The 26,754-nt window shown below is 40.9% G+C and overlaps 1 protein-coding gene across 2 annotated transcripts; it reads right to left on the reverse strand.

Annotated features, from left to right (window-relative positions):
• Positions 1–878: 878 nt before the first annotated feature.
• On the reverse strand, positions 879–26,336 carry LOC134208953 (protein hemingway). Of its 2 annotated transcripts, none has more exons than XM_062684932.1 (4): positions 26,076–26,336; positions 25,495–26,012; positions 1,139–1,219; positions 879–1,074 (listed from the first exon to the last, which is right to left on the reverse strand). In XM_062684932.1, exons 2-4 carry the CDS (start codon positions 26,002–26,004, stop codon positions 1,021–1,023), a joined length of 645 nt encoding a protein of 214 aa, XP_062540916.1. In that variant the 5' UTR covers positions 26,005–26,012; positions 26,076–26,336; the 3' UTR covers positions 879–1,020. The 2 variants fall into 2 exon arrangements, with proteins under 2 accessions (XP_062540916.1, XP_062540909.1); XM_062684925.1 differs by having other exon boundaries at positions 26,079–26,331.
• Positions 26,337–26,754: the final 418 nt, after the last annotated feature.

The raw sequence follows: 26,754 nt of genomic DNA on the forward strand, positions 1-26,754 counted from the left end.
CTAAAAATATGTTTGTTGATCTAGCCAAATTTGATTTTCTTCCTCGGCCAACAATGAATCGCCTGCTTTGAGCGTGCTTGCAGCGGCACACTAGAAGTTAACATTCTGAAATCAGTATGGCGAAAGGCATCTAAGGTTCGATTTCTCAAAATTAAGCACTTTAATCGAAAAAATATTTGGTAGGCGTAGTAGCAGACACCATCCCTCATAACCGGTACCAAATAGTTTTTCATGAAAAGTTCCTAATTTTGAGAAAACCAGCGTTAGTTGTCTTTCGCCATACAAATTTCTGGCGGTTAACTCTTGCTGGCTATTTTGTGCATATACTATAGCGCCTGGATGTGGCTGCGGCGAGTAGAAAATCAGCCACTGCCACTAATTCATTGATTTGAGTCATCTCTCGCGCTTAGTTTCATAGGGGCGTAACTCTATCGATTTCTCTAATCGATTTTATATTTTGTTAATAACTTGAAAAGCTACAACCGTGATTATTGATTCTGGTGCAAGATACAGTAATCCTTTATCACGCCAAACTATTAAATCTTCGACAAACTAGCGCAGTTCGGTACAATAAAAAGAAATCATCGACGAAGAGAAGCCGATCTATACAGTTATGCCCCTATAAAACTAATCGCTAGATCTCTATAAGGTCCAATTTATGAAGTTTTTGAATATCTGCAGCATTATTTGGCAATCCCGTTTTTTCCTTTTGCATACATTATTGATTGAAAGACTTTTAGGAAAAACCTCAACATTCAATTTTGTGCTCTAACAGCTGCAACAGAAAAAAACTTAAGCTCGCAAACACGGCACGGTTCGATAGAAAGGATTTTTCTGAGACAGCACTAATAAAAAAACTTGCTTTTTTATTTCCACAATTTTGATTGTTTTCAAATTTTAATCGATTCGATTATTCATCTTCTATTTTGTCTTTAAATCTTCATTATTTAAAAAATATATACTCTATTTTAGAACATACCCTGTTCGAGAAATGAAAAGAAAATAGAGAACGCTACCGCTTCACCATGCGTTACGACGCGATCGCTCGATTTTCTCAAGTTTCTTACGAAGAAGCTGAAATGAGATGCAAATTGAAACTATTATCAATTAGAGATTTTAACGAAATGCCAATAAATACCTGATTGTCGATATCAATTTGACGTTGCTTCTTTTTGCGATTGACTGCTGCACTTGTGGTCCTTGAGTTGTTAGTTGAGGGCTGTAAGGAAAAGTTTATTATTGTACTGAAATGCGCTAGTTTGTCGATGATTTAATGGTTTGGTGGGATAAAGGATGATTGTATCTTGCACTCGAATCAATAATCATGGTTGTAGCTTTTGAGTTGAGTTATTAAGTTATTGAGTTATTAACAAAATATAAAATCGATTAAGAGAAATCGATAAATACAGTTACGCCCCTATGAAACTAAGCGCGAGAGTTGCTTTATTGGATAGTATCCCATAACCCAACCGATTTTCTCGCAACCTAGTTGATTACTACTGAATGTGATCATGATTGAGTGTTTGTATAAAATAAATGTAATTAACCAGCAGAACCGAACAAAAAACCCAAATTCAACCACCTAGCAGAGATGATGCCTTTTCGACTTTTAAAATGTTTTTAATTTGAAAAACTCATTTTATTTCCACACTAATCCATGATTTCAGTTGATGCGTCGTGCTTCAAATATCCTGTTAAATGTAACTTATCCTAAGAAAGTGTACCCATTAGTGGTGCAAGCAATATTTTGTAGTTGTTGATGTTTAATGACATCCATCTCATTTTTGTTAGCAAATTCATTAGTTTATCTATTGACTAAGATATTAAAGCTGTAAATTTTCATTAATTATCAATTTTTTAATAATATTTTCTTTTGTACATCTACTAATACCTCCACTATTGGTACCGTTACCCTAACACAGGATTTCCTGAAGCAATTTCCAAAGGAATTCATGAAGAAATTCATAAAAGGAATTCTACTAAAGAAATTTTGAAAGGTTTTCTGGAACAAATTCAGTAGGAATTCTTAAACGAATTTCTGAAGGGTTCTCCGTAAAAAATCCAAACAAATTTCCAATGGAATTTACAAAGGAATTCCAAAAGGGATTACCGAAGAATTTTTCAAAGATTTTGAGGAAGAACTCTCGAAGAAATCTCTAAAAGCATTTCCAAGGGAATTTCTAAAAGATTTTTTGAAGAAATTTCGAAAGGTATTTTCTAAAATAATTTTGACTTCCAAGGAATTCGATGGGTCGTTAGGCCGAATGGTGATTAGGTCGAATGGCCATTAGGCTGAATGAGAACTGGGCAATGAGAAGTGAGTAGTGCGAAATGAGGAAGAACTTGAACAGAAGAAGAAAAAAGGAAAAAGGAGGAAGAAGGAGAAAGGAAGAAGGATGGAGGAAGAAAGAAGAAGGAAGAAGGAAGAAGGAAAAGGAAGAAGGAAGACGGAATAAGGAAGAAGGAAGAAGAAAAAAGAAGACGAAAGAAGGACGAAGGAAGAAGGAAGAAGGAAGAAAGAAGAAACAATAAATAAGAAAGAAGAGAGACGAAGGAAGAAGGAAGGAAGAAGAAGGAAGAAGGAAGAAAGAAGAAAGAAGGAGAAAGAAGGAAAGATATATAGAAATAATAAGGAATAAGGAAGAAGGTAGAAGGTAGAAAAAAGCGAAGAACGAGGTAGAAAGCAGGAATAATTAATAAGAAAAAAGTAGAAAAAAGAATAGAAGAAAAATTAAAGAAGGAAGAGGAAAAAGGAAGAACAAAGAAAGAAGAAGAATGAAGAAGAATGCGGAAAGAATAAAGAAGAAGGGAGAAGAAATAGGTAACAAAGAAAAAAGAAAAAGGATGAGCAAAAAAGAAAAAGAAAAGGAAAAATAAGGAAAAAGAAGACAGATAGAAGACAGATAGAAGAAGAAAGATGCAAGAAAGGAGAAGGAAGAAGGGATAAGGTGAAGAAAGAACTAATTTTTCACTTTTGCTTCTTTCCTGATGGCCTTCCGACCTGATGGCCTAATGGCCTGACACCTTTTATTACATTATTTTGGAATTACCTTTGAAAATTCCTTTAGGAATTTTCCCGGAATACATTTCAAGAATTCTACCAGCATTAAAAAAAATCCTAACTCAGGGATGAAATTCGTGAAATTCCTTCGAAATTTCCCTATTTCAATTCCTTCAGAACGGGAAGGAATTCTTTCGAAAATTCTTTGAGGATTTTTTTAGCATCCGGAGCATCTCTTACAGTTTTTTTTTAAATTCCTTTGAATTTCTTTTAGGAATCCTTCGTAAAATTTCCGGAATAATTCCTACAGGAATTTTGGAAGGAATTTTACATTGCAATTTCTGGAGAAATTTTTAAAGGGCTTTCTGGAGGTTTTACGAAAGAATACCTGGAGGAATATTCAAATGAACTACAGGAGGAATTTTATAAATTGTTCTTGGAAAAGTTCCCGAAAAAATTTCTGGAGGATTTTCTGGAGAAATTTTAAAAGAAATTCCTGGAGAAATTTCCAAATGTATTTCAGGTGGAAAAAAGGATTTCAGGATTTCAGTAGAAAAAAAAACTGAAAATATCTGGATTGAAGTCGATCCATCATAATACTTCTTCGGATATTTACGAGAATTCCTTGGGATTTTACTTCAGGAGTTGCTTCGGTGATTATTTAATGATTTTTTTCTAAGGTTCGAATGGAAAATCCTACCCCAGGAATCAATTCGGTTAGTTACCCAGAAATTCTTTCATGCATACCTTCTCTCTCCTCAAGGAATTGCTTCATAAATCCTCCGCAAATAATCTAGAAATACCTTCAAAAATTCCTTAATAAATTCTTTTAAAAATTCCATTAAAAATTTGTCTAAGATTTTTGTCTGAAACTCGATTATGCATATGTACAACATGTGATAGATTTAGTTCGGAAAAGGTATTTGAGAGTAACCGCCCCTTCGGTGGGCTTTGATCCCACGACCCCAGTGCGCTAAACAGGTGCTTTCCCTACTAAGCTACGTAGTAGGGAAAGCACCTGTCTAGCGTAATGGGGTCGTGGGATCAAAGCCCACCGAAGGGGCGGTTACCCTCCAATACCTTTTCCGAACTAAATCTATCACATGTTGACATATGCATAACCGAGTTTCAGACATAGTAATTAATTTCCACTCCGGGTTGCTTAATACCCGGCATATATGCAATTAACTTTGAATGTACTAAGATTTTTTTTAGAAAGCCATCCGAAATTTCCTTCAGGAATTCCTTTAGCAATCCTTTCAGAAATTCTTCCTGGTATTCAATCTGACATTCAATACCGTCGGCTCCCGTTATTCCGTTTTCAGGAATTTTAAAAAGAATTCCTAAAAGAATTTCCGAAGGAACTCCTGAATGCATTTCTGAAAATTTTTGGATTTCTTTGTGAATTCATTCAAGAACTTCATCGGAGTTTACTTCAGGGATTCTTTCGACAAATTCTCAGAAAATTACTTTAGAGATAGATTCAAGTTTTTTAGTCTAGTCTACACATACACAGCCAGTTCGTGACAGAGTCCTGGAAAGTAATAGATTCGACATAATCTATTACTCTTCTTGTCATTATTTATGTTTGAAGGAAAAATGTTGAAAATAGCTGTGAAAATCAATTTTTAATTTGATTTCACAATTAAGCCATAGAGATAGATTCAAGATTTTTTTTGAAGAGCCTCCTTCAAAAATTTCTCTGGAAAATCCTTAAGGAATACTTGCGTCTTGAGAATTTCTTCAGAAATTTCTTTAGAGATTTCTTTGGATTTTTTTTTGCCTTTCTCGTATACTAAGTATACGGTAAAGGCTATATGATCGCTCCAAAAACAAACTTTTTATAGAAGGCCCGGAGACCCATAGTGTTATATACCAATCGACTCAGTTCGACGAATTGAGGTGATGTCTGTGTGTGTGTGTGTGTGTGTATTTTTTTTATTTATTTTATTTTTTTTTTTTTTTTATAGAGGGATGAAGGCAAATCTGCTTACAGACACCTGAAATTATCACTCAGGGAGTGGGGTTGGCGCGGTCGGCAGAAGGCCGGCCCGCCGGACCCACTAAACCCACCCAAGTTACAGAAGGTTACTTTAGTTACCCTCTCTTCACATGCCCTGTTCCCCCCGGGACTTACTGGAGGTCAATACTTCGGAGGGGGGCTGTGCTCATGCACTTCACGTGTTCAGCCTCTAGCAAGCACAGCTAGTTCGCTACATTTTCTCATAGAAGCATTTTTTATTCGGTTTGCGCGTCTCTTAGTCTTTGACGCTCACTGTCTCTCTTCCTCATGCCATTCAGCACCACTGCATCTTTGAGCCATTTAGCTCTCGACGTATTCGCAGTCTACTCAGATAGTCCCCGGCGGCGAATCTATCCTACTCCGACGGGAAGTCCCCCGGCGGCGAGAGCTTCCCCGAAAACCGACGACCCGTGGAAGTTTATTGCGTGTCCAACACTAATGTCTCACCTAGATAGTCCGAGGCACTTTCTCACTTCAACGGGAAACCGGTTGGGTGCCAAAGTCGGTCCAGAGATTCCGGATGGAGCATAACGTCCGGTTCACTGGCGCTTCGACTACCCAAAGCCGATTATTCGACGCGTCACGAGCTACTCGGCATAGTCCCCGGCGGTGGATCTAGCCTACTCCGACTAGAAGCTTCCCGGTAGCGGAAACTCTCCCGAACGGAACTTTTGTTAACATTGAGCCATTCGGCTCCCAGCATAGTTTTCTTGACTTTTTGCTGCACTTTTCGTTGAGCCATTTAGCTCACAGCTAAATCGCGGGCTACTCGGATGATCCCCGGCGGCAGATCTATCCTACTCCGACAGGGAGTTCCCCGACGTTGGAATTTCCCTCGGAACCGACGACTCGCTTCTATGTAAGACTTGTTTAATATTTTTTACCACTTTTAACATTTCTAGTGTTTTCCAGATCAGCGCAGGACGGGAGGCCTTTCTTACTTCAGCGAGTGACCGGTCCGAGTGCCGAAGTCGATCCAGAGATTCCGGGTGGAGCATAGCGTCCGGTTCAATGGTGCTCCGACGACCCGAAACCAGTTCTACCAACGCGTCACGTTCTACTCAGCCTAGTCCCCGACGAAGGATCTAGCCTACTCCGACTAGAGGCTCCCCGGCGGCGGAAACTCTTCGAAATTGATCTTCTGTAATCTTGAGCCATTAAGCTCCCAACTGGATCGCGATTTACTCAGATAGTCCCCGGCGGCGGATCTATCCTACCCCGACAGGAAGTTCCCCGACGACGGAAGCTTCCCCGTAACCGACCGTACTATTATGATCGCTTCCAGATATCCTCTGGTCTTCACGCCATTTTCGCTGCAGCGATTTCATGATCTGCGTTACTGCTCTTCCTATATCGTTCCACGTATTCTCATTCTTGCACATTTCTTGCACGATGTTCTCGGGGTTTATATTACTAGCGCTGCCTACTGAGAGCACACTTCGCTCTGTCCTGAATCGAGGACAGTCGAAAACACGTGCTCGGTGTCTCCTCGCAGTTCGGACAGGCCGGGCAAAGGGGGACTCTGCGTGTCCGAATCTGTGCAGATACTTCCGAAAACATCCATGGCCCGACAAGAATTGTGTCAGGAAGAAGTTCACTTCCCCGTGTTTTCTATCCACCCACAGCGACAGGTTCGGAATGAGCCGATATGTCCACCTTCCTTTCGAACTACTGTCCCAAGCCAGCTGCCACTTCCTCATCGAATCGGCTCTCGCAATCATGCGAGCACCAACCGTTCCTCGCAGTCTGTAGCACTCACAGTCCTCCTCCAATAAGATGTTTATGGGGTCATTCCTACTATGGCACAGACCGCATCCATCGATATGGTACGGTATGCACTTGCCACTCTCATGGCCATCAGCCTATAGGTGCTATTGAGCCGAGTAAGGTTCCTCCTCGTGATTACACCAGCCGCCCAGACAGGAGCTCCGTATCTGAGAATTGACGTAGACACGCTGGCCAGGAGTCTTCTCTTACTGCTACTAATCGCGGAACTGTTTGACATGATTCTGGTCAACGCTGCGATCGCTTTAGTTGCCTTCTCGCAAGCATAATCAACGTGGCGATTGAAATTGAGCCGGTCGTCGATCATTACCCCGAGGTGCTTTACCTCTCGCTTTGAGGCGATGGTGGCTTCTCCGGCCGTAATCGTACTATGCTGTACTGCCTTTCGGTTGCTGATCATCATCACTTCGGTTTTGTGATGGGCCAGTGCCAGCTTTTTCCCGCACATCCAGTTTTCGACTATTTCTATCGCCTGCCCTGCTCGTACTTCTACCTCTTCTATTGTTTCACCGAATACCATGAGAGCCACGTCGTCCGCAAACCCAACGATCTTCACACCTCTTGGTAGTGATAGCTGCAACAGCCCATCGTACATCGCGTTCCACAACGTCGGCCCCAGAATGGAGCCTTGGGGAACACCCGCTGTTATGCCTATTCTCTTCAGGCCTTCGTGTGTTTCGTAGACCAACGTCCTATTCTCGAAGTAACTCTTCAGAATTCTGCACAGGTACCCTGGAACCCCCATCCTGTGTAGGGAGCTGGCTATTGCTTCCCAGCTGGCACTGTTGAACGCATTTTTCACGTCTAAGGTTACCACAGCGCAGTAGCGGTTTCCTCTCCTCTTTTGCTTCTTGGCTGCTTCAGCTGCTTCGACAACTATCCGGATGGCGTCAACTGTGGACCTGCTCTTCCGAAACCCGAACTGCATGCTTGATAATCCGTTTGCACCTTCTGTGTGGATCGCCAGCCTGTTAAGGATGACTCTCTCAAGGAGTTTTCCGACCGTGTCTAGCAGGCAAATAGGCCTGTAGGCCGATGGATCTCCGGGTGGCTTACCCGGCTTCGGCAACAGTACTAACTTTTGCCGCTTCCAGCACTCGGGAAAGTTTCCTTCGTCTATGCAATTCTGCAATGTGGTGCGAAACATGTCCGGGTTGACCTGGATCGCCGTTTTCAAGACCAGATTGGGGATACCATCTAGTCCCGGAGCCTTATTAGTTTTTATGCTTTTTGCTGCCGTAACCAGTTCATGGTTAGTGACACGGGCTTCATCTCTACTGGTGTTGGCCTCACCATACGGTGTGGGAGGCCAGACTGGTGCTTCGTGATGCGGAAACAGTCCCTCAATAATTGCTTTGAGTTTTTCTGGGCTCCTCTCTAGCGGTATCGCTGGGCCTTTAATCTTAGCCATAGCGACCCTGTATGCATCCCCCATGGGTTTGCATTCGCGTTGTGGCAGAGCTCGTTCATGCAAGCTGCCTTACTGAGCCTAATTTCCTTTTTGAGCGCGGCTTTAGCCGCCCTAAACACTGGTCTGCGGTCTTCTCTTTCTACATCGCTGCAGGCTCTCTGCATCCTCCTCTTTGCTCGAAAACAGCTACGACGGAGTTCTGCGATCGTTTCATTCCACCAATAGATTTGCCTACGTGCATACATTGGCTGTAGCTTTCTCGGCATGGTTGCATCGCTGGCTCGGGTCAATGCTGCAACCAGCTCGTCTGGACTCAGATTTTGAAGATTGCGCTCGAACCGCATTGCTTCCGCAAACACATCCTTGTCAAAGCGATTCTGCCTTCCACTTTCGCTCCTTGATAGTGCTTTGACGTCGTTCCGAATGTACCCTACACAATATAGGACCGCTTGATGGTCGCTATGCGTATAGTCCTCGCAGACTCTCCAGTTCGTGTTCCTTGCTAAGGCAGGACTGCAGAAGGTAACATCGATGATGGACTCTCTGCCATCCCTTCGATATGTGCTCGTCGAACCTTCATTAATCAAGTCTACATTGAGCCTGGCAAGTGCTTCTAGTAGACTCCAACCTCTAGGGTTAGTGCAACGACTGCCCCACTCTACTGCCCAGGCGTTGAAGTCCCCAGCAATGACGACTGGCCTCCTGACGATAAGTTCCTCTGCTACCTTATCCAGCATCCGGTTGAATTGATCAATCGTCCAACGTGGCGGTGCGTAGCAGCTACATATATAGATTCCGTTAACTTTGGCGATCACGAAGCCTTCAGCTGCGCGATACACAATTTCTTGGTATGGGTATCTTCCTACCGTACATATAGCGGCGGTTCCTGCTTCATCCGCTACCCAATTACCGTTTCCTGGTGGGATCCGGTATGGATCAGAGATGATTGCAACGTCGCATTTCGAATCCTCGCAGATTGCCACAGCAGGTGCTGCGCAGTATCACAGTGGTTGAGGTTAATTTGTATTACCTCCACTGTAATTTACTTGACATCGCCTGTTTGAACGCTGGACATTTTTGACCACCAGTAACATGGTCTCTGCGCCCATCGCTTCTACAGATCTGGCAATTCGGTGGCTTTTTGCAGCTTTGTGCCTTATGACCTTCTTCACCGCATCTTCTACAAAGTTTTGACCTATCAGGGCCCTTGCAGTTCCACGCCAGGTGGCCAAACTCTTGGCACCTGAAGCACACCTCTGGTTGCTGAGAGGCTCAACGAACACACCGACCAACCGACTTTTATTCTGCCGATTCGCAGTGCTTTGTCAGCAGCATCTGCCGGAAGCTTTATAGCAGCGATCTGCGTGCCTGATGGACCCCTTCTTAGTCGGATTGTTATGTCAACATCGCCCAACTCGAGTTGCTCCTTCATTGCGGTAGTTACCTCGTCCGCCGTGGTAATTTCGTCCAGGTCCACACATTGGAGGCACGCTTCAGGCGTCATAGCTCTCACCTGTGCCTTATCGCCCACCACCTTCTCCGTTAGCTCCTTATATGATGAGCTCTTATTCTTGGAGTCCTTTTTCAGCTCAAAGATCATGTCACCCGCCCGTGTGCGCCTGATTCTCTGTACATCTGCGCCAAAGTCCTTCAATTCCGGAGCTGTCCTTATTGTTCGCAGGACCTCCAAATACCCTTCCTCGCTAGTCTTTACCACCAGTGCTTCGCCCTTCTTCTTCACGCTTCTTTTGGTGATTTTTGCCGCTCATCTATTTTGCTGCGGCTCTTTTCGTCTTCTTTTGGACCACCTGCCAGGGGGTCCCTAAGATGCTGTCACCGGCTGGGTCCGGCTGTGCGGCAACCATTTGTTTGCGTAGAGCCTCCTTTGTTTTTTGGAGCCTCCTGGTCGCTCGTCTCCTGGCGAGGATCTGTTCCTCTTAGGCACAGAGACCGGTGTGTCTTCCGGCCGCCCCAGCTTCCTCTCTCCGTTATTGCCAAGTCCCCCAGGGACCAATCCAGGTGTTTCCTGTAATGGCACCGCTGATAAAAGGGCGTTTTTGGCTGTAGCCAGTTCGCTCTCGGCATTTTCTGCTCTCTGCGTCAGATTATTCCAATCTGTCATTGCTGACCCGAGGGCTTTTCGGATCTTTAACACCAGCTCCTTGATGTCCTTGTGCACGTTGTGTTTCTTATCGACGAACTCGTGGAGCTCTTCTGCCCATTTCTTTGCGATAAGAACCTTCGGCTGTTGTTGGGCTATGTTCCACCCGTGGCTCGTGGGCAACTGCTGTTGCGATTTGTCGCGTTGTTGCTTCTGCTCCTTTATCTGCTGATGCTCGCTTTTATGGTCTTGGCTGCTCACTCTAGTGGTTTTTCGCTGTAGTACCTCTCGATGCTGTTCTTCTTCTTCTTCTTCTTCTTGGGTTTGCTGAGGCGGAGACCTCGTCAGCCCGCTTTTGGCAAACGGGTTCGTCTCACTTGCTCCTTCGTTACTTGCTGAAATATTATTTATGATAAAAGGGCCCCTCTTCCAGGCCGTTATCTTTTTCTGCTGTAGATAGTCGCCTGTTGTGATCCCATGGGTTCCTATGTAAGCAGCGAGGTCCATGCAAGGGTTGACCCCGGTGCCTTATAGCACCGTGTACAGAGCCGGATCGGGATAAATCAGGAATGCTACATCTGAACCTACTACCCACCGGTATTGGTGGCAGATTTTGAAGCGTTACCGGAGGCCTGTCATGTTGTTCATCAGGACGGAGGCAGTCGAACTATTAGCCTGCTTGCCATTTCAAAAGATGTCACTCGTTTTTACTCAGGAAACAGAATAGCTCGACCGTCAGCTCATAGACACCTAATCCTATCCATAATTCAAGATTCATCCGATGACGTTTGCCGTTGACCAGTATACCATAATCAGGATCTTACTGGTATCAATCCTGATGTGCCGGTTGGCACTCCTGCTGGGCTTGTGTGCTTTGAGCGGCGCACGGTCGCTTTGGTAAAGCCTGCTTACGGACTCATGCAGCTTTTTATAGAGGTTTAACAGAGCCCACTGTCAAACCCCACCACGTCCTAGGCAGGCCCCCTAACTCGCAGAGGCCGTTGGGAGGGGTCGTCAAGCCCTTGGACATAGTCCCTGCTGCCCGTGTGTGTGTGTGTGTGTGTGTGTGTGTGTGTGTGTGTGTGTGTGTGTGTGTGTGTGTGTGTGTGTGTGTGTGTGTGTGTGTGTGTGTGTGTGTGTGTGTGTGTGTGTGTGTGTGTGTGTGTGTGCGCAAAACTACTCAAAAAATGTCACTCATTTTTCGGGCACTTATCCTCAACCGATTTGCTCGCAATAAGTTGCATTCGACGCAGAATCCTGTCCCATTGTTTCCTATTTGAAATTGGCCAGATCGGACTATGGGATCAGAAGTTATGGCCAAAATACAAATTCATACGAAAAATCGCGTAAAATGTCACTCATTTTCGGGCACTTATCCTCAACCGATTTGCTCGCAACATGTTGAATTCGACGCAGAATCCTGTCCCATTCTTTCCTATTTGAAATTGGTCAGATCGGACTATGGGATCAGAAGTTATGGCCAAAATACAAATTCATACAAAAAAATCGCGAAAAAAATGTCACTCATTTTTCGGGAACTTATTCTCCACCGATTTCCTCGCAACAAGTTGCATTCGATGCAGAATCCTGTCCCATTGTTTCTTATTTTAAATTGGCCAGATCGAACTATGGGATCAGAAGTTAAGGCCAAAATACAAATTCATACGAAAAAATCGCGTAAAAATGTCACTCATTTTCCGGGCACTTATCCTCAATCGATTTGCTCACAACAAGTTGCATTCGACGTAGAATCCTATTCCGTTGTTTCCTATTTGAAATTGGTCAGATCGGACTATGGGATCAGAAGTTATAACCAAAATACAAATTCATACGAAAAAATCGCGTAAAAAATGTCACTCATTTTTCGGGCACTTATCCTCAACCGATTTGCTCGCAACAAGTTGCATTCGACGCAGAATCCTGTCCCATTGTTTTCTATTTGAAATTGGCCAAATCGAACTATGGGATCGAAAGTTATGGCCAAAATACAAATTCATACGAAAAAATCGCGTAAAAAATGTCACTCATTTTTCGGGCACTTATCCTCAACCGATTTGCTCGCAACAAGTTGCATTCGACGCAGAATCCTGTCCCATTGTTTCCTATTTAAAATTGGCCAAATCTAACTATGGGATCGAAAGTTATGGCCAAAATACAAATTCATACGAAAAAATCGCGTAAAAAATGTCACTCATTTTCCGGGCACTTATCCTCAATTGATTTGCTCACAACAAGTTGCATTCGACGTAGAATCCTGTCCCGTTGTTTCCTATTGAAAATTGGACATATCGGACTATGGGATCGAAAATTATACCATTTTTTATGAAAAAATCGCTAAAAAATGTCACTCATTTTCAGGCACTTTTCCTCAACCGATTTGCTCGCATTTGCATTCGACGCAGAATGTCTCATATTTTCTTATTAAAAATTAGCCAGATCGGACTATGGGATTAGATGTTATGGTCAAATTACTATTTATTGTGAAACAGAGTTCAAAAAAGTCTAGCTCACTTTCTTAGCACTTATACTGCATTTATTCCCCAAGCAACACAATTTCAACAAATCTGGTTGCAGTAACCATATTGTGACTGAATCCGGTCATATATAAGTTACTGTGATTGATGTGCAATATGTGTGCTTCTCAGGTCGCTCACAATAGATTGCATTCGACGCAGAATCTTGTCCCATTGTTTCCTATAGAAACTTGGCCGGATCGTACAATTAGGTCAAAAGTTATGGCGAAAATACTAATTTTAAAACTACTAAATAAAATGTCATTTTTTGCTCTTATGCTCATCCGATTTGTTTGCAACAAATTGCGTTTGGCGAGAATTTTTTCTATGCATAATAACAAATATGAAAAATAAGACCAATCCACATATTGGTGTTATTTTAGATTTTTTCAAACCTGTTGAACGAACGAGAAAGGCACCATCACCGCTAGGTGGATTAATCTGGGTTTTAGTAATTACTTCGGAAATTGCTTTTGAACTTTGGTCGGAGTTCCTACCGCAAATTCTTCGGAAATACCTTCAAAAATTGCTTCAGGAAAACCTTCTGAAATTTCCATAAGAGAATTCCTTTGAAAATGTCCAAATGATTTCTTTTAGAAATGGCTTTAGGTATGCTGAAAGGAAATTGGTTTAGGAATTCCTTCGAACTTTTCGTTAAAAAATTGCTTCAGCAATTATTTCAGGATTTTATTTTAAATAAATTCTTCCCTTCGTAAACTTTGAGAAGATTCTACAGAACATCGCCCATGAATCGAGATTGTGTTTTTTTTTCAATTTCTTCGGACATTCCTCCGAAAATTTATTTAGAAATTTCTTGAGAGCTTCGGATATTCCTTTGAGATTTTTTTCGCGAATCACTTTTGAAATTCATTCAGAAATTCTTCATCCGGACCAGTACTGCAAAAGTTGGTGATCGTCATAAGACAGAGAGCAAAGCGCCTTTTTCTATCTCCAGTTGTCCAAATGAAAGTATCGTGGGTTCTTCGCAAGGAGCTAGACTTACTAGGTCTAGCAATATTGGGTTCTTCGATCAATTTCGCTTGAAAGGCAGGCATGAAAAAAATTTGTTTTTGGTTTTAAATTAAAAATTAAAATTTGTAAATTATTTCAATAGATATATGCAAAGAATAATGACTAGTCTATAAATTATTCATATTTCTTTAATCCACCGAGTTGAAAATGACAATAGATACAAAAAGAAAGCAGATATTGCACTTTTTCATGCCGTGTTATGGAGTTTTTTATATTTTTTTAAACTGAAACATAACAAAATAAGATGGTACTATTTTTAATCAACCTATCTAGCTAGTTTTAAGCGTAGCTACGACTCATCGTTACAGAAAACGCATCATGAAAATATTGCCGAAAAGAAGAGAACTCACATCATTATCACTGATGAAAAAGGCCTCTGTCTTACTGCACTACCATTAAAGGCTCCAAGACACAATGTCCGTTGGATCGCATGTACTGATCCCAGATGATGTGGCAGACCAATTGATCTGAGCTCCTGAATGATTTGGAGATCTTTGAACATCCGGATTCGACATATCTAAATCGTAAATCGTTCGCATGGCCTCTAAGGGCATGTATGAACATCATCGGTTGCTATTGGCCTTATACCAAGCGTAATTAACCTAATAGACTAAGCGTTCTAAACTCCAAAATGGCTTGTAAGATCTAGAACACCTGTAAAAATATTGTGTGTTGTTGTTGTGTGTGTCATCCTCTACCCCTCACCCAGCTGGGGGTGTTGGTCAAGTATTAATGCGAACAATTTGATCAAATCTCATGCTCCGTAATGGTGCCCTTTCTGATATGAAGGCTAGTACTATAAAAAGGATTCACTTCTGAAGCAAGAAAGGTGTCTTCAGAAAGTGCAGGGGATTGGGATGTACTAGATGTTCACAACAGGTGCAGCAAAACATCACAAGGACGCCCTTGTTCACACTAACTACTCAGGGAATAGAAGGTCGAGAAGAGCCACCGCTGCCAACTAAAGCTTGAACCGGATACCTGGGACTCCCACAATATCCGCGGCAATAGCAGCAAACGATGCCCTGTGCGTATTTAGTTTTGGGTAATGTATGGAGCATATAATAATATACACACTTGAAATATTTTACAGTATATTAACAAACTTTGAACAGAACAACGTTCCGTATTCAGTAATAGAAACTTTTACAGGTCATTCGGTAATGTTAATTTGTGATGATTTGTGTACGGTACGTACAGTTAGTATATTCTAAATGTAAAATAATCGATTACTCGGGTAATAATATACATTGTATTTGATACATTTAATGATTGTTAACATATAAAATAAACTAGCAGATGAATAGCAAAATTGTTTTCAATTCATTTTTTTTTTTTTGCAATGTGTCAGCACATGTGTTCATATGTGCTTAAATTCAAAATCAAACACATGTTCATGTATTTCTAACCATTTTTAGTGATTTCACTGACTTCTAGAATAAACCTAACGAAAACACCACAGCAGGAAAATGCAAAATAGGCGATCGTTGAAATTATATTTTTTAGCAAATAATGTTAATACAGAATGTGCAAGCTACTATATATTCAAACATTTTTATTGATAAATATCTGTAAGTTTTAACTCATGATGTTTCTATCACAGCACATAACAACTCTCAAAATGTTTCACATATATTCCATATGATTTTTCTTTAATTTCATGATCGACATAAATTATTCGGGGATCCTAACAGTTGAAAAAAAAGTTAATCATTTTCTTCGTAAAGAATTAGAGACAGTCTGCAAGAAATTTCCGAATTGGCTCCGAAAATTCGAAAAAGTTTACTAGAATTCCGTACAAAACCGCGAAGATTCTATATCACCGAACGAATTGCATATTCAAACTACTGAATTTCGAAAATTGTTATTACCGATGAAGTGTTATTACAGTACCGATACCCGAGGAATAGATCATCTCTACCGAACTAACAGTATTTTTTAGTTTTACCGGAGTGTTTGGTCAAAATAATTGGCTACCAGCGAAATATATATTTCAAATGTGTATCAGACATCAAGGATAAGGCAATAACTGGAACGTGCTTACCAATTCCGTCCGCGCATCGGTATTCCATTAATAAAATAGTTTGATAAGGATCATTATCCTTCCTGGTGGGCAGGCTTGTAAAATGTCATCTGCATGTCATTTGACTAATTTGTTCATAACTTTCTTCAGAAGCCAAATTTATTCCATAATTTTAGATGTACACATAACGCTTGAGTAGGGCTATATTTTTGTCCAAGGGTACACTGCTCTAAATATTACATATGAGGCTGGATAGTGAAAACTCTCCAAAATGTCACGTGTCATTTGACATAATGTCATTTGAATGACATTTTGCCTCCCACGCCTCAGATTACATATTTGCAGCAATGTCTTGTTAGACAAAGTTGTAGGCACATTTAAGCGCTATAAGTTCGTCATACCTCAGGAACGATGGCTACCTTAAAAAAAAAGTTCTGGGAAAATTAAACAACCGAATGCAAATGACATTTTACAACACTGCTGGTGGGCATTACGCCTTTAATCGTCCTTGAAACAAATCGCAGCGGTCGATCATTTCATAATTCATTACGAACATTCTTCATTCTGCAACGTCCTATTCCTCTTGCTCTTTTCCGCAACAATTGAACCAGGAATCGCAACGCATCCAAAGGAGGGCGGACAAACAAACATCACGAAAACTTACAATCGGAAACTTCAGCATTTTTTTTTTTGACGCGAAAAATCTAGAACACCTGTAAAAATATTGGCTGCGAATATTCGTCATGTTTGAAATAGTAATTGGCACATTTTTAAGTAAAAAACGGCGATGAAATATTTCATGCGCTTTGTTATTTTGCATTTTTCTTCCATATAAAAATGTACAACGGACGATCCTTTCTCCAACGATTACAGGAAGTAGGTGTGGCCGTTGAACAAGCTGAGGTCAGTTTCGGAAAATTTATGAGCTGACGATTATTTTAGGTATATAAACATGTGAATTTGGCTGAAAAATTTCTTAGATATATTTTGCTAAGCAAAATCCAGGTCAAGATGACCCGAACACCTTAATCCCTTCAGGACGACTTTTTTTCACAGAGATTTAACGTACAAATTTCGTTTTTTTCACTGGATCCAAAACTGGTATAGATATAACTAAAAAAGTGTTGAAATATTTTCTTCTCGGATGTTCTAGACCGTTCCAACTGTTCTGGAGTACATATCTTCGAATATATCAGGAAATATGTCCACAAACAAAATGTCCCAAGCTGAGATTTATGCCCAAAATAATCTATGTGATCATAAAACAAATATTGATCGAGTTTTGAATTAACATAAAGTATTTCAGGGTCTCCAAAACGTCCTGGAGGTCAGAACGTGTGATCTATTCGATCAACAAAATACTACATGATGTGGTCGTACATCGTTGAACATATCAACAGGTCCATTGAGCCAAAAGGATTTCACTCATTAGTTTTACAAGCTACTACAGATCGTTTTGGTTGTCCAAAACGTTCTGAGGTTCAGAGCATGCCGATCAACCAAGTCCCGAATGATGCATCCGTGCATCGCTGAACATCCATACAGGTCTGTCGAGCCGATAGAATGGTACTCATTTCTTTTACAAGAGATTACTTTTACAAGCTACTATACTGCCGCTAACCGCAAGTCAAGCACATCTGTATATGGAGGCCCATATACAGATGTGCTCGACTTCCGGTTAGCGGCAGTATAAGCCTGTTCTGTTCTCCGAAACGTCCTGGAGTTCCAAATATGCGATCTACCCGATCGACAAAGTCCTGAACCGTACATCACTAAACATACCAGCAGTTCTTTCGAGCTGGTAGGATTTCATTAAATTTCTATACATGGTACAGTGGACCCTCCATTAGTCGATGTTCTATGACTATAGAATCGCAATCGTGGAAACAAATGGTGCCATATAAAAATACTTTTACGGTTACTCTGATAGTCATTCCGAACAATTTTTCAAGAACTTCTGTTTCACATCTCGAAATCGACTGTATTACATCTTTCTGGTTCTTCAAAACATCCTGAAGAGCGAATCATTTTTTTTTTTTTGTGAAGGTTTACTGGCGGGACTCTGAATAGAGTAGAAACCTCTGCACCAGGCCTTTGATGATACCGTTGCATAATTCCGTTCGAAGCAGTTTGCCAGCCGTACACGGATCATGTCGTCCAAGAAGACGCTGTTGCAACTGAATCAGAGGGAATTACGTTCATAGATAGTCAGAGAGGTCTCATGCTAACTAACATCGTAAACGTTTAAAGTCATTTTTGCCATTTTCTTGCCAGAGCCACCCTATTTAACCAGCTTTTATGCTATTTAGATGCCCATTCTCATTGTACGCGTTCAAAATCAACCGAACCAGTTTCTCCGACTCACATGGAACATGCTGCCCAATGCTTCATCGTAGAAACTGAGCCGGAAGTTTTCTTTTATCAAATATAAGGAAGTGTTTAATTCCCGATTTATAAAAATGACAAGCTAATGACTTTTGAAGCAGTTTTCCAGCCGTACAAGGATCATGTCGTCCATTAAGACACTGTTGAACTGGCTCAAAAGACATTATATGTTAAACTTTAATAGATATTCTCTCCCATTATCTCATTCTTAATTATATAGATTGATTTGTACGATGTCATTTTTTGTCTTTATGGTCAGAAGGTATGAAGTATGGGTTCCTCGAATTACTTTGTTTACCTAAGTTATTGGTTCTTAATGGTTTTTGTTCTGTGTCAGTACTATCAAACACAATGTTGGTTATGTCTTGTAAAAAGTGGAATCTGTTCGTGGATTTGGTCTATTTTATTGTTATCCTTTTGTCAAGGTAGTCTAAGACTATTATTATGTTTTAAGAAGTAGCTTAATCGTTTCTAAACTGTCAATATCTATAATGTACTAATGATCAGCTATGAGTCAGCTATAGGATTCACTTTTCGGTGGCAAAGTAAAGCTTCATCACGCCTATTCCCTACTATTAGTAAAAATGATCGAGAATGAAGCCGTCATAAGATTGTTCATATATCATCATTATAATGTGTGGTATTTTTTATTATGGCTCTTCGAAGTGAGACATAACAAAATAAGACTGGCACCACGTTCCTAGTTTAAAAAAAAAAACTTCTACTCAGCGAATCCATTAGTCATTTCCTTACGAATGTCTTGAATACATTGTGTATAAATAAATGCCTAGCTAGCTAAGTATAAGCGTGGCTACGTCTCATCGTCACAGGGAACGCATCAGAAAAGTATTGCCGAAAAGAAGAGAACTCACATCATTATCACTGATGTAAAAGGCCTCTGCCAGACTGCACTACCATTCAAGGCTCCATAACACGATGTCCGTTGTATCACATGCAAATGCCGTAAATTTGTGCGTCAATGCCAGATATGTAACGCGGCACCAAACAAAAATAGTCAACATGTGATACCACCACGACAGGATATGTCTTTAGTTGCCATCTCAGTGCTAATGGCGTAAGCCGACCCACCGCGGCAAGGTAACATATTCGAGGGGAAGGATCCTGAAGAACGAATCATTTCAATATCAAATTTTCAAAACGACTTATCTGCTTTTGTAAACAAAGAATCAACCGACAATTTGACGAAGTTTAGCAGAAGTCTTCAGCTACGTATTGATGGTGGTGGTATACGTAGGGATACTGTCAGATTCGTCAAAGCGTTTGAATCTTTATTCACAAAGGTAGATGAGTCGTTTTGAAAATTTGGTATTGTCTTTTTCTTCAATAACTCTACATTCCAACTGAAACATGGACGGCTTTTCAACTCAACAATACGCATTTCCTCAGTTATTAATTGAAAACTTTATATGCTCGCCATTTCATGAGTTGAGTATGTATCTTGTGTGGCAAGTACAATGGATACACTATGTCCAGGGAATCAAGAATGTTTCCACCCGAAAAGGTCCTAGACCGGACCGAGAATCGAACTCGCCATCTTCGGATTGGCAATCCTACGTCTATGCTCGTAGACTCCTTGGACATCTTATGTTCGTGGAAATTAAAATCCTATGCTGTTTGAACTAGATTTGGTACATACTGACGATGAGGATATTGCAAAAGTCATGATTGATCTAGTAGATACTTTGAACTGAACTAAAGAACGTTTTGGAATACCATGAACACCTCGTATTCCAGGAAATTTGGTTTACATTATGCGCATATTCTTATTGGTTGATATCTAGAGCTGAACTCGAGAATGTTTTGAAGTACCTTGAACATCTCGTATTCAATAAAATTGGGTTTGCATGGTGCGCATATGCTTATTGAACCAGGTTGGGTACATATCGATGTTGAGGGTATTACAAAAAGTTTTGGTTGATCCGGTAAACACTTTGGGTAGAACGTTTGAAGAACTTTGAACATCTCGTATTCCATAAAAAAAATGGGTTTACATGATGCGCGCATGTCTATTGGAGCTCTTTTCTGTGATTTTTTACAGCCAATATAAAACGCTGGCCATATATGAACCATCCGTTCGAAAGGGTTACCAGTCAGTTTTTTTAGCCCTTTGAGAACGTCGACTCTCCTTAATTCGGCGTACAAAATTATGTCGGTATTATGTATGATTCATTGAAACGGAATGAATTATGGCAAATTATACTGGAACATGGTTTTCTGACGAAACTGATACAGATGATTCGTATAACGTTGGACGGATCGAAATCAAGTGTAAGGGTTGCGGATGAAATATCGACATCATTTGTTACCTTAGATGGATTAAAACAGGGTGATGCACTCTCGAATCTACTGTTCAATATAGCGCCCAAGGGAGCGATTAGGAGAACTGGTGTGCAAAGAAACTTTACCATTATCACAAAATCGCATATGCTCCTGGGATTTGCAGACGATATCGATATTATCAGGATTGATCGTCATGCCGTGGAAGAGGCTTTTGCGTCTTTTAAGAGGGAGACAGCGAGGATTGGACTCATGGACGAAGTACATAGTCGCTGGCAATCAACGTGGGTTCAGTAGTGGTGGTGGTAGTAAAATGGTGTTGGATGGTGCAAATTTTGAAGTGGTGGAAGAATTTGTGTATCTTGGAACATTGGTGACGTGCCATAATGATGTTACCCGCGAGGTGAAAAGGCGTATTGCAGCTGCAAATAGGGCTTATTACGGACTTCGTAACCAGCTTAAGTCCCGTAGTCAGCAAACGAAGACAAAATTCGCGCTGTATACTACACTGATTCCTCCGGTTGCTTTATACGGCCATGAAACATGAACGTTAAAGGAGGCTGATAGGAGAGCTTTCGGGTGTTTGAGCGTAAGGTGTTGCGGACAATACTCGGCGGTAAACATGAGAACGATATCTGGCGGTGTCGCATGAATCACGAGTTGTACCAGGTGTATAAAAGGATGGATATTGTGAGGCTTATACAACACGGCAGACTACAGTGAGCTGGGTACGTTGTTTGTATGCCGGAAGAACATCAAGCGAAGATAATATTTAGTAAAGAACCCGGAAGAGGCCGCAGGCTTCGTGGAAGGCCGCGTACACGGCGGCTTTTTTCAGTTGAAGAGGAACTGAGGGCGCTCAATGCTCAGAGCGACTGGGAGCGATTGGCCCAATATCGAATCCAGTGGAGAAGGATACTCCATTCGGTCTAGGTTCATCGAAGAGCTGTAGCCCATCAAGTAAGAACGTCGTACATATTAGGTCATCGTGAGCATGAGCATGAGCATGATTGACCGCCCACGGTTGCTCCTCCGTTATTGCCAGGTCAGCTGTAATTACACAGAGAACCAACAGATGATATTTGGGACTAACATCATCCTCAATGTGTAAAAACTGGTAACCAAAAAAAAAGGCAATACCGACGCCGGCCGTGTCCGAATGCAGGTCAATTGAGGAATGGGTAGGAAAATGTTGACGTGAAACTCGCTTTGATGGAAGCCGACGAGTCATCTGCACTTCCACGAGAAATCACTGGGATTTTGGATATAGGGGGTAGGAATTGTAGCAGGGTTCGTTTTGGTAAACGGTTGCCGTGTGTAACGTGTAGTGATTATGAACGTACAAAGCAGGACGAAACAACGCAGATCTCGAGATCATTTTTTCAAACACGTTTAATAGCGTACTAATTATTAATATTTTTCTATCATACAAGGCAGAACAACATAACGCGGAACTCCTTCTGTACTTTCAAACGCGTTCGATCGTGCACTTCAAATTGTCCATTCAAACGCGTTCGATCGTGCACTTCAAATTGTTCATCCATCGCGAGGGATAAGCTCAAAGTGAGCGAATGTTCATTTATTCCATGACTAAAACGCCTACAATATTATTTCTTTAACGCGAGAATATGCATCGCTCAAAGTGAATCCTTTTTGTAATATTCATAACGACGACGACTTCTTGAGGAATGCTTCGTATTTCAATATTTTTCCTCCCAGAACGAACAAGCGTGTAATCGACTCAAACGAAGTTTACTTCCCTGCTCAACTATTTAATCACTCGAATGCAATGACTGACCACCACCGCTACCAGCTTCGCGGTATCTGAGGAGAACTAACCTAGGGCTAAAAACCTCACTAATAAAGATAAAAAAGCTTTGCGGTACCAGCCTATGCGTGCAGCAGAAAATCAACCGTCAGAGATAAATACAACGAAATTCATCAGAACTAAATTCCCTAATGAACGATATTCATCTCGAAAAAAAAAACAGTTGCACCATATGATTAATTAAACAAATAAACAACTAAGGCTCTGTCTTATTTGGAGAATTAAACTTAAAAGTGACAGTTCGAAAATTAGCACATAACCCAGTCATAAAAATGGCTGGTGCTACCCAGCAATTCCAATAAGACATCGATGCAAAATGATTCGATATCTGTCAAAAGTAATCTTGCTCTGCGAGCAGGGTTATTTGATAATTACTGAAATGTCACTTTTAAGTTTAATTTCAGTTTAATTCTCCAAATGAGACAGAGCCTAAATATGACAGTGAATTTTCGTCTATATGGTATTTATACTAACAGTCATATCACTTGATATAAAATACTATGGTGGCATAGTTAACATATCTAACTCACATTGAAAACAATGTTATTGACGACGCGCATCATTAATTCTTGTAAAAAAAAGTCATAATAGGGCCAGGCCTGAGTCGGCTGAAACTGTATGATTTCGAAGTAGTATGTATAGATAGAATTCATACAATCCATATAATAAATATAGTGAAATTTGTGATAAGCATGAATTTCAATATAATGTACGATACGATTTTCTATACTTTACCGTTCTAAATGTTTCTTCTTCTTCTTATCGGCATTCCATCTCCAACTGGGACATTGCCGCCTCGCTGCTTTGCGGTTTCTAAGCCAAGTTACAATTTTTGCATTCGTATATCATGAGGCTAACACGATGATACTTTTTTGCCTAGGGAAGTCGAGACAATTTCCAAGCCGAAAACTGCCTAGACCGACACCAGGAATTGAACCCAGGCACCCTCAGCATGGTCTTACTTAACAACCGCGCATCTTACCGCTAGGCTAATGAGGGCCCCGTTCGAAATTATTATTTCCAAATTTGGAAATATTTAGCCTGCTGTACATTAAAACACAAGACACATAGGGATACGGCAGGTACTTCCGTCCATCGTCATAGGGGCTAAAACCGACGAAAGCAACGTACATTTGCTAGAACTCCACTATAGCAGAACGTTTCTCCTGAGCTTACGATTTGGTACGTATGAGTTTTACAAAAAGGCGTCTCTTCTATTGGTTTCCGAGACTATGACGAACAGGCGAAAATACCTGCCGTGTCCCTACTCATGAAATGGCGGGCATTGAGAAGCTTTTAATTAATAGTCAATAACTGAGGAAAAGCCAATAGAATACCACATTCGAAAGCAGGGCAAGCCTCAGTTGGAATGCAGAGCCATTGAAGAAGAAGAAGAGTTTTACTACTAGCTACTATCAAAAGTCCCCGAAGACACCAAGTGTCTATCGATCATAGACATTATAGGGTATGTTTAAGCTACATATTTATGTAATCTAAACTGGCATTTATTGTTTTGAAGGTGTACCTATATAATAGAATCTGGGACTGATTGTTTGGTAATACTTTCTTTGTTTAAGATGAGCGCTTATCTGGTTACAACACTCGCGGCTCCTATAATTTATTATATGATTCACAGTAATGTTATCGAAAGCGTATTGATGTAGAACTTAGAGAAAGTAGATGAAGGTAATGCTGTTCGTATTTAGTTCTATTTAGTTGTCAATCGGATGCAAATCATCATTGAAGAAAATAGAACAGAGGGTGTAAAAGGAAACGGCTCACCGGATATAACTGTAATTCACCCAAACATTGGAAACAGCACCATTACTCCTTGAATTTGTAACCGAAGAGCACTTTTTTAAATGTTTCTGTTCAATTTTCACTAAAACTCACTGATCCGTCGTACATATTAGGTCATCGTTCAGAAAAACAGTTTGCCACGAAATAGGAAAAGTCAAGAAGTATCAGACATTCACATTGTTGCGTTAAAAATAATATTACAATTTGAAAGTGCGATTCGGGTCATATCAACCCGGAAACATTAGAAGAATATTTTTGAACAGCTGATCAGTTCAGTTAAAAAAAAAATTTTTGTCTTCATTGGAGAGATTTTCAGCCCGAGGCTGGCTCATCCTAGCTCAGTAAAAATCTCAATCCACCACTACAAAAAAAGAAGGAGGTTGGTAATTCTGAGCTCCATCGACGGTGCCATGGAGGTGGGTCGGCCACGCATTACGAAAGAGCGGAGACGAAATCTGCAAGCAAGCGCTAGACTGGAATCTGGCAGGACATCGTAGCAGAGGCAGATCCAGGAGCTCGTGGCGATGTAGCCTCAACATATAAATAAAGAAAGTTAACAGGTAACTGACCTGGGCCCAGCCGCCTAGGATGGAGATCTTTCACGTAGACCCAATGTACCCCTAGGGGGGGGGGTGCTCAGGACAGTGTGTGAGTGAGTGGTAATTTTTATCAAATTTTATATTATTTGAATCTTTCATTTATTTTCAGCCTGTTAGTTCACAAAACTGTAGTACCAGTTAGTGCCAGTTTAGTAGTTACTATAATTTCCAGTTACCATAATTTCTGAGCTTTCTATGAAAAGTTTATTTTGAGTGTAACTTCGATGTAACTTTGTTGTAAAACAAACAAAACAGTAGGGTATATCTTCCAAAACGTGGCTATAACACCAATTGTCGCACTGGTGCATTATACACCGAATAGCACATCAAATCACAACAAAACATATTCTGATAAGTGAATCATATGTATAAAATACGATAACACCTTTAACCTCCTCTACGAAACACAAAACATAGCTGTAAAAATTCATTTTGCATTATTTTCGACATCCTTTGCACCAGTTGTTGCGCTATTGGTCCCATTATGGCCAATCTCATTAGAAAAAAATTGGATTTGACTTTTATTTATTTAAAAAGTGTTCAAGTATGCCGGCGATTGGTACACCCACCCTAATTAAAGAGAGAATTCACTTTACCAAATTAATGGAAGAAAATATTGAATTATGAAACATTGGAAATATTTATCAACAGTCTTTAAAAAAATCGGAGTAATATTGGTTTATGTTTATCCTTACCGTACTCATAGTCATCACACTGCTTTTAGGTTTGGTGCTCAATGTTGGCTTCGTGGTCATGATTTTCTGCAATAAAAGCTGGTTGTGTCTTTCAATCTCCCGTACGCGGTCCCGCGTGAATGATAGATTTTGAGGATTCTTTGGCTTCACGGTCGGTATTTTACGCGATGACGGCAAAGATATATCGCTCAGGCTAGTCTTCATTATGTCCATGTGGAACAGATGACCACTCTCGTCAAAGTCTTCCGGTTCGGAGCTCAAAATTTCCACCTGAAAGCCATCAGCATACCGGGGTGGCCCTCGGCGCGGCGAGGACGACAAAGATGACCCGGAAATCGAACTTAACGCGTCTTCATCCCCGTTGGAAAGTTTCTCCGACCGGAAGGAACTGTAGTCGGTCTTGTCCCAGTTGCTGCTACTGCTACTGCTTTCCGTACTGGAACTAGACTCCGGCAGCAGTGAGTTGGTGACCGAGGTACTCTTACTGAGGTGCTTGCTGATTGCATTCATTACTTCACCTGATTGTTGAACCTCAATGTTAGGAAGGATTGAACACAAAGGCAATATGTACGATAACCTACTACCTTGAACCGGCACGAGGACAAGCGGGATGTTTCCTATAGATTGCGGACGATTGATAAGAGAAACTTTCTCTTCAGCGATGGGAGATCTTTTGATTGTTTGCGAAAGAAAAAAACATCCTTCGGGTTACTATGTTTACGGCGACGACGACGACGGCGGGAATATTTGTTATGGCCAGTAGTCGAGCCACTCGTTGTCAGGGGAAATTCGAAGAAAGCACGCGTGCGCCCAGAACGGTTACCGACCGTATTCGATCATGACCGCGACCAGACCAATTCCATTTGCGAAGGTGGGAAAAGAACATACGGCTGTTGGTTCTGAATTTGATATTCTTTAGAGAACAATGATAATGCTACATGTGCGAGCCATCAAGTTATGTAGAATAGAGATAAATGATGAACTCGTAGCCTTGATGGCCATATGACTAGTTTACTACAGATTAAAAAAAAATAGCAAAAAATTTTAAGAGGCGGTTTGCAAAAAAAAACTTGAAAAAATATTGAATAATGACAACGTTACGAAGGAAACCGATGGATGTTTGAAAGATCTAAATTTAAATCAATTTCTAAAACTTCATTACTTGGCTAGAGTGAGTGTAATTTACTTCAAAATATCCACTTCGAAATGTGCATATGCAGACATTACTCACAGAACACAAAAATGACCCAGACAATAATT

The sequence above is a fragment of the Armigeres subalbatus genome, chromosome 1 (assembly GCF_024139115.2).
Source record: "Armigeres subalbatus isolate Guangzhou_Male chromosome 1, GZ_Asu_2, whole genome shotgun sequence".
NCBI lineage: Eukaryota > Metazoa > Arthropoda > Insecta > Diptera > Culicidae > Armigeres > Armigeres subalbatus.

Bases quoted from the DNA above. Each gene is read 5' to 3' on its own strand.
- LOC134208953 (XM_062684932.1), bottom strand. From the start codon at position 26,004: ATGAATGCAATCAGCAAGCACCTCAGTAAGAGTACCTCGGTCACCAAC. The intron at 1,220-25,494 runs GTAAGGATAAAC...TTTTCCTTACAG, and splicing joins GTGTGATGACTATGAGTACG to CCCTCAACTAACAACTCAAG. The intron at 1,075-1,138 runs GTATTTATTGGC...ATCTCATTTCAG, and splicing joins AAATTGATATCGACAATCAG to CTTCTTCGTAAGAAACTTGA.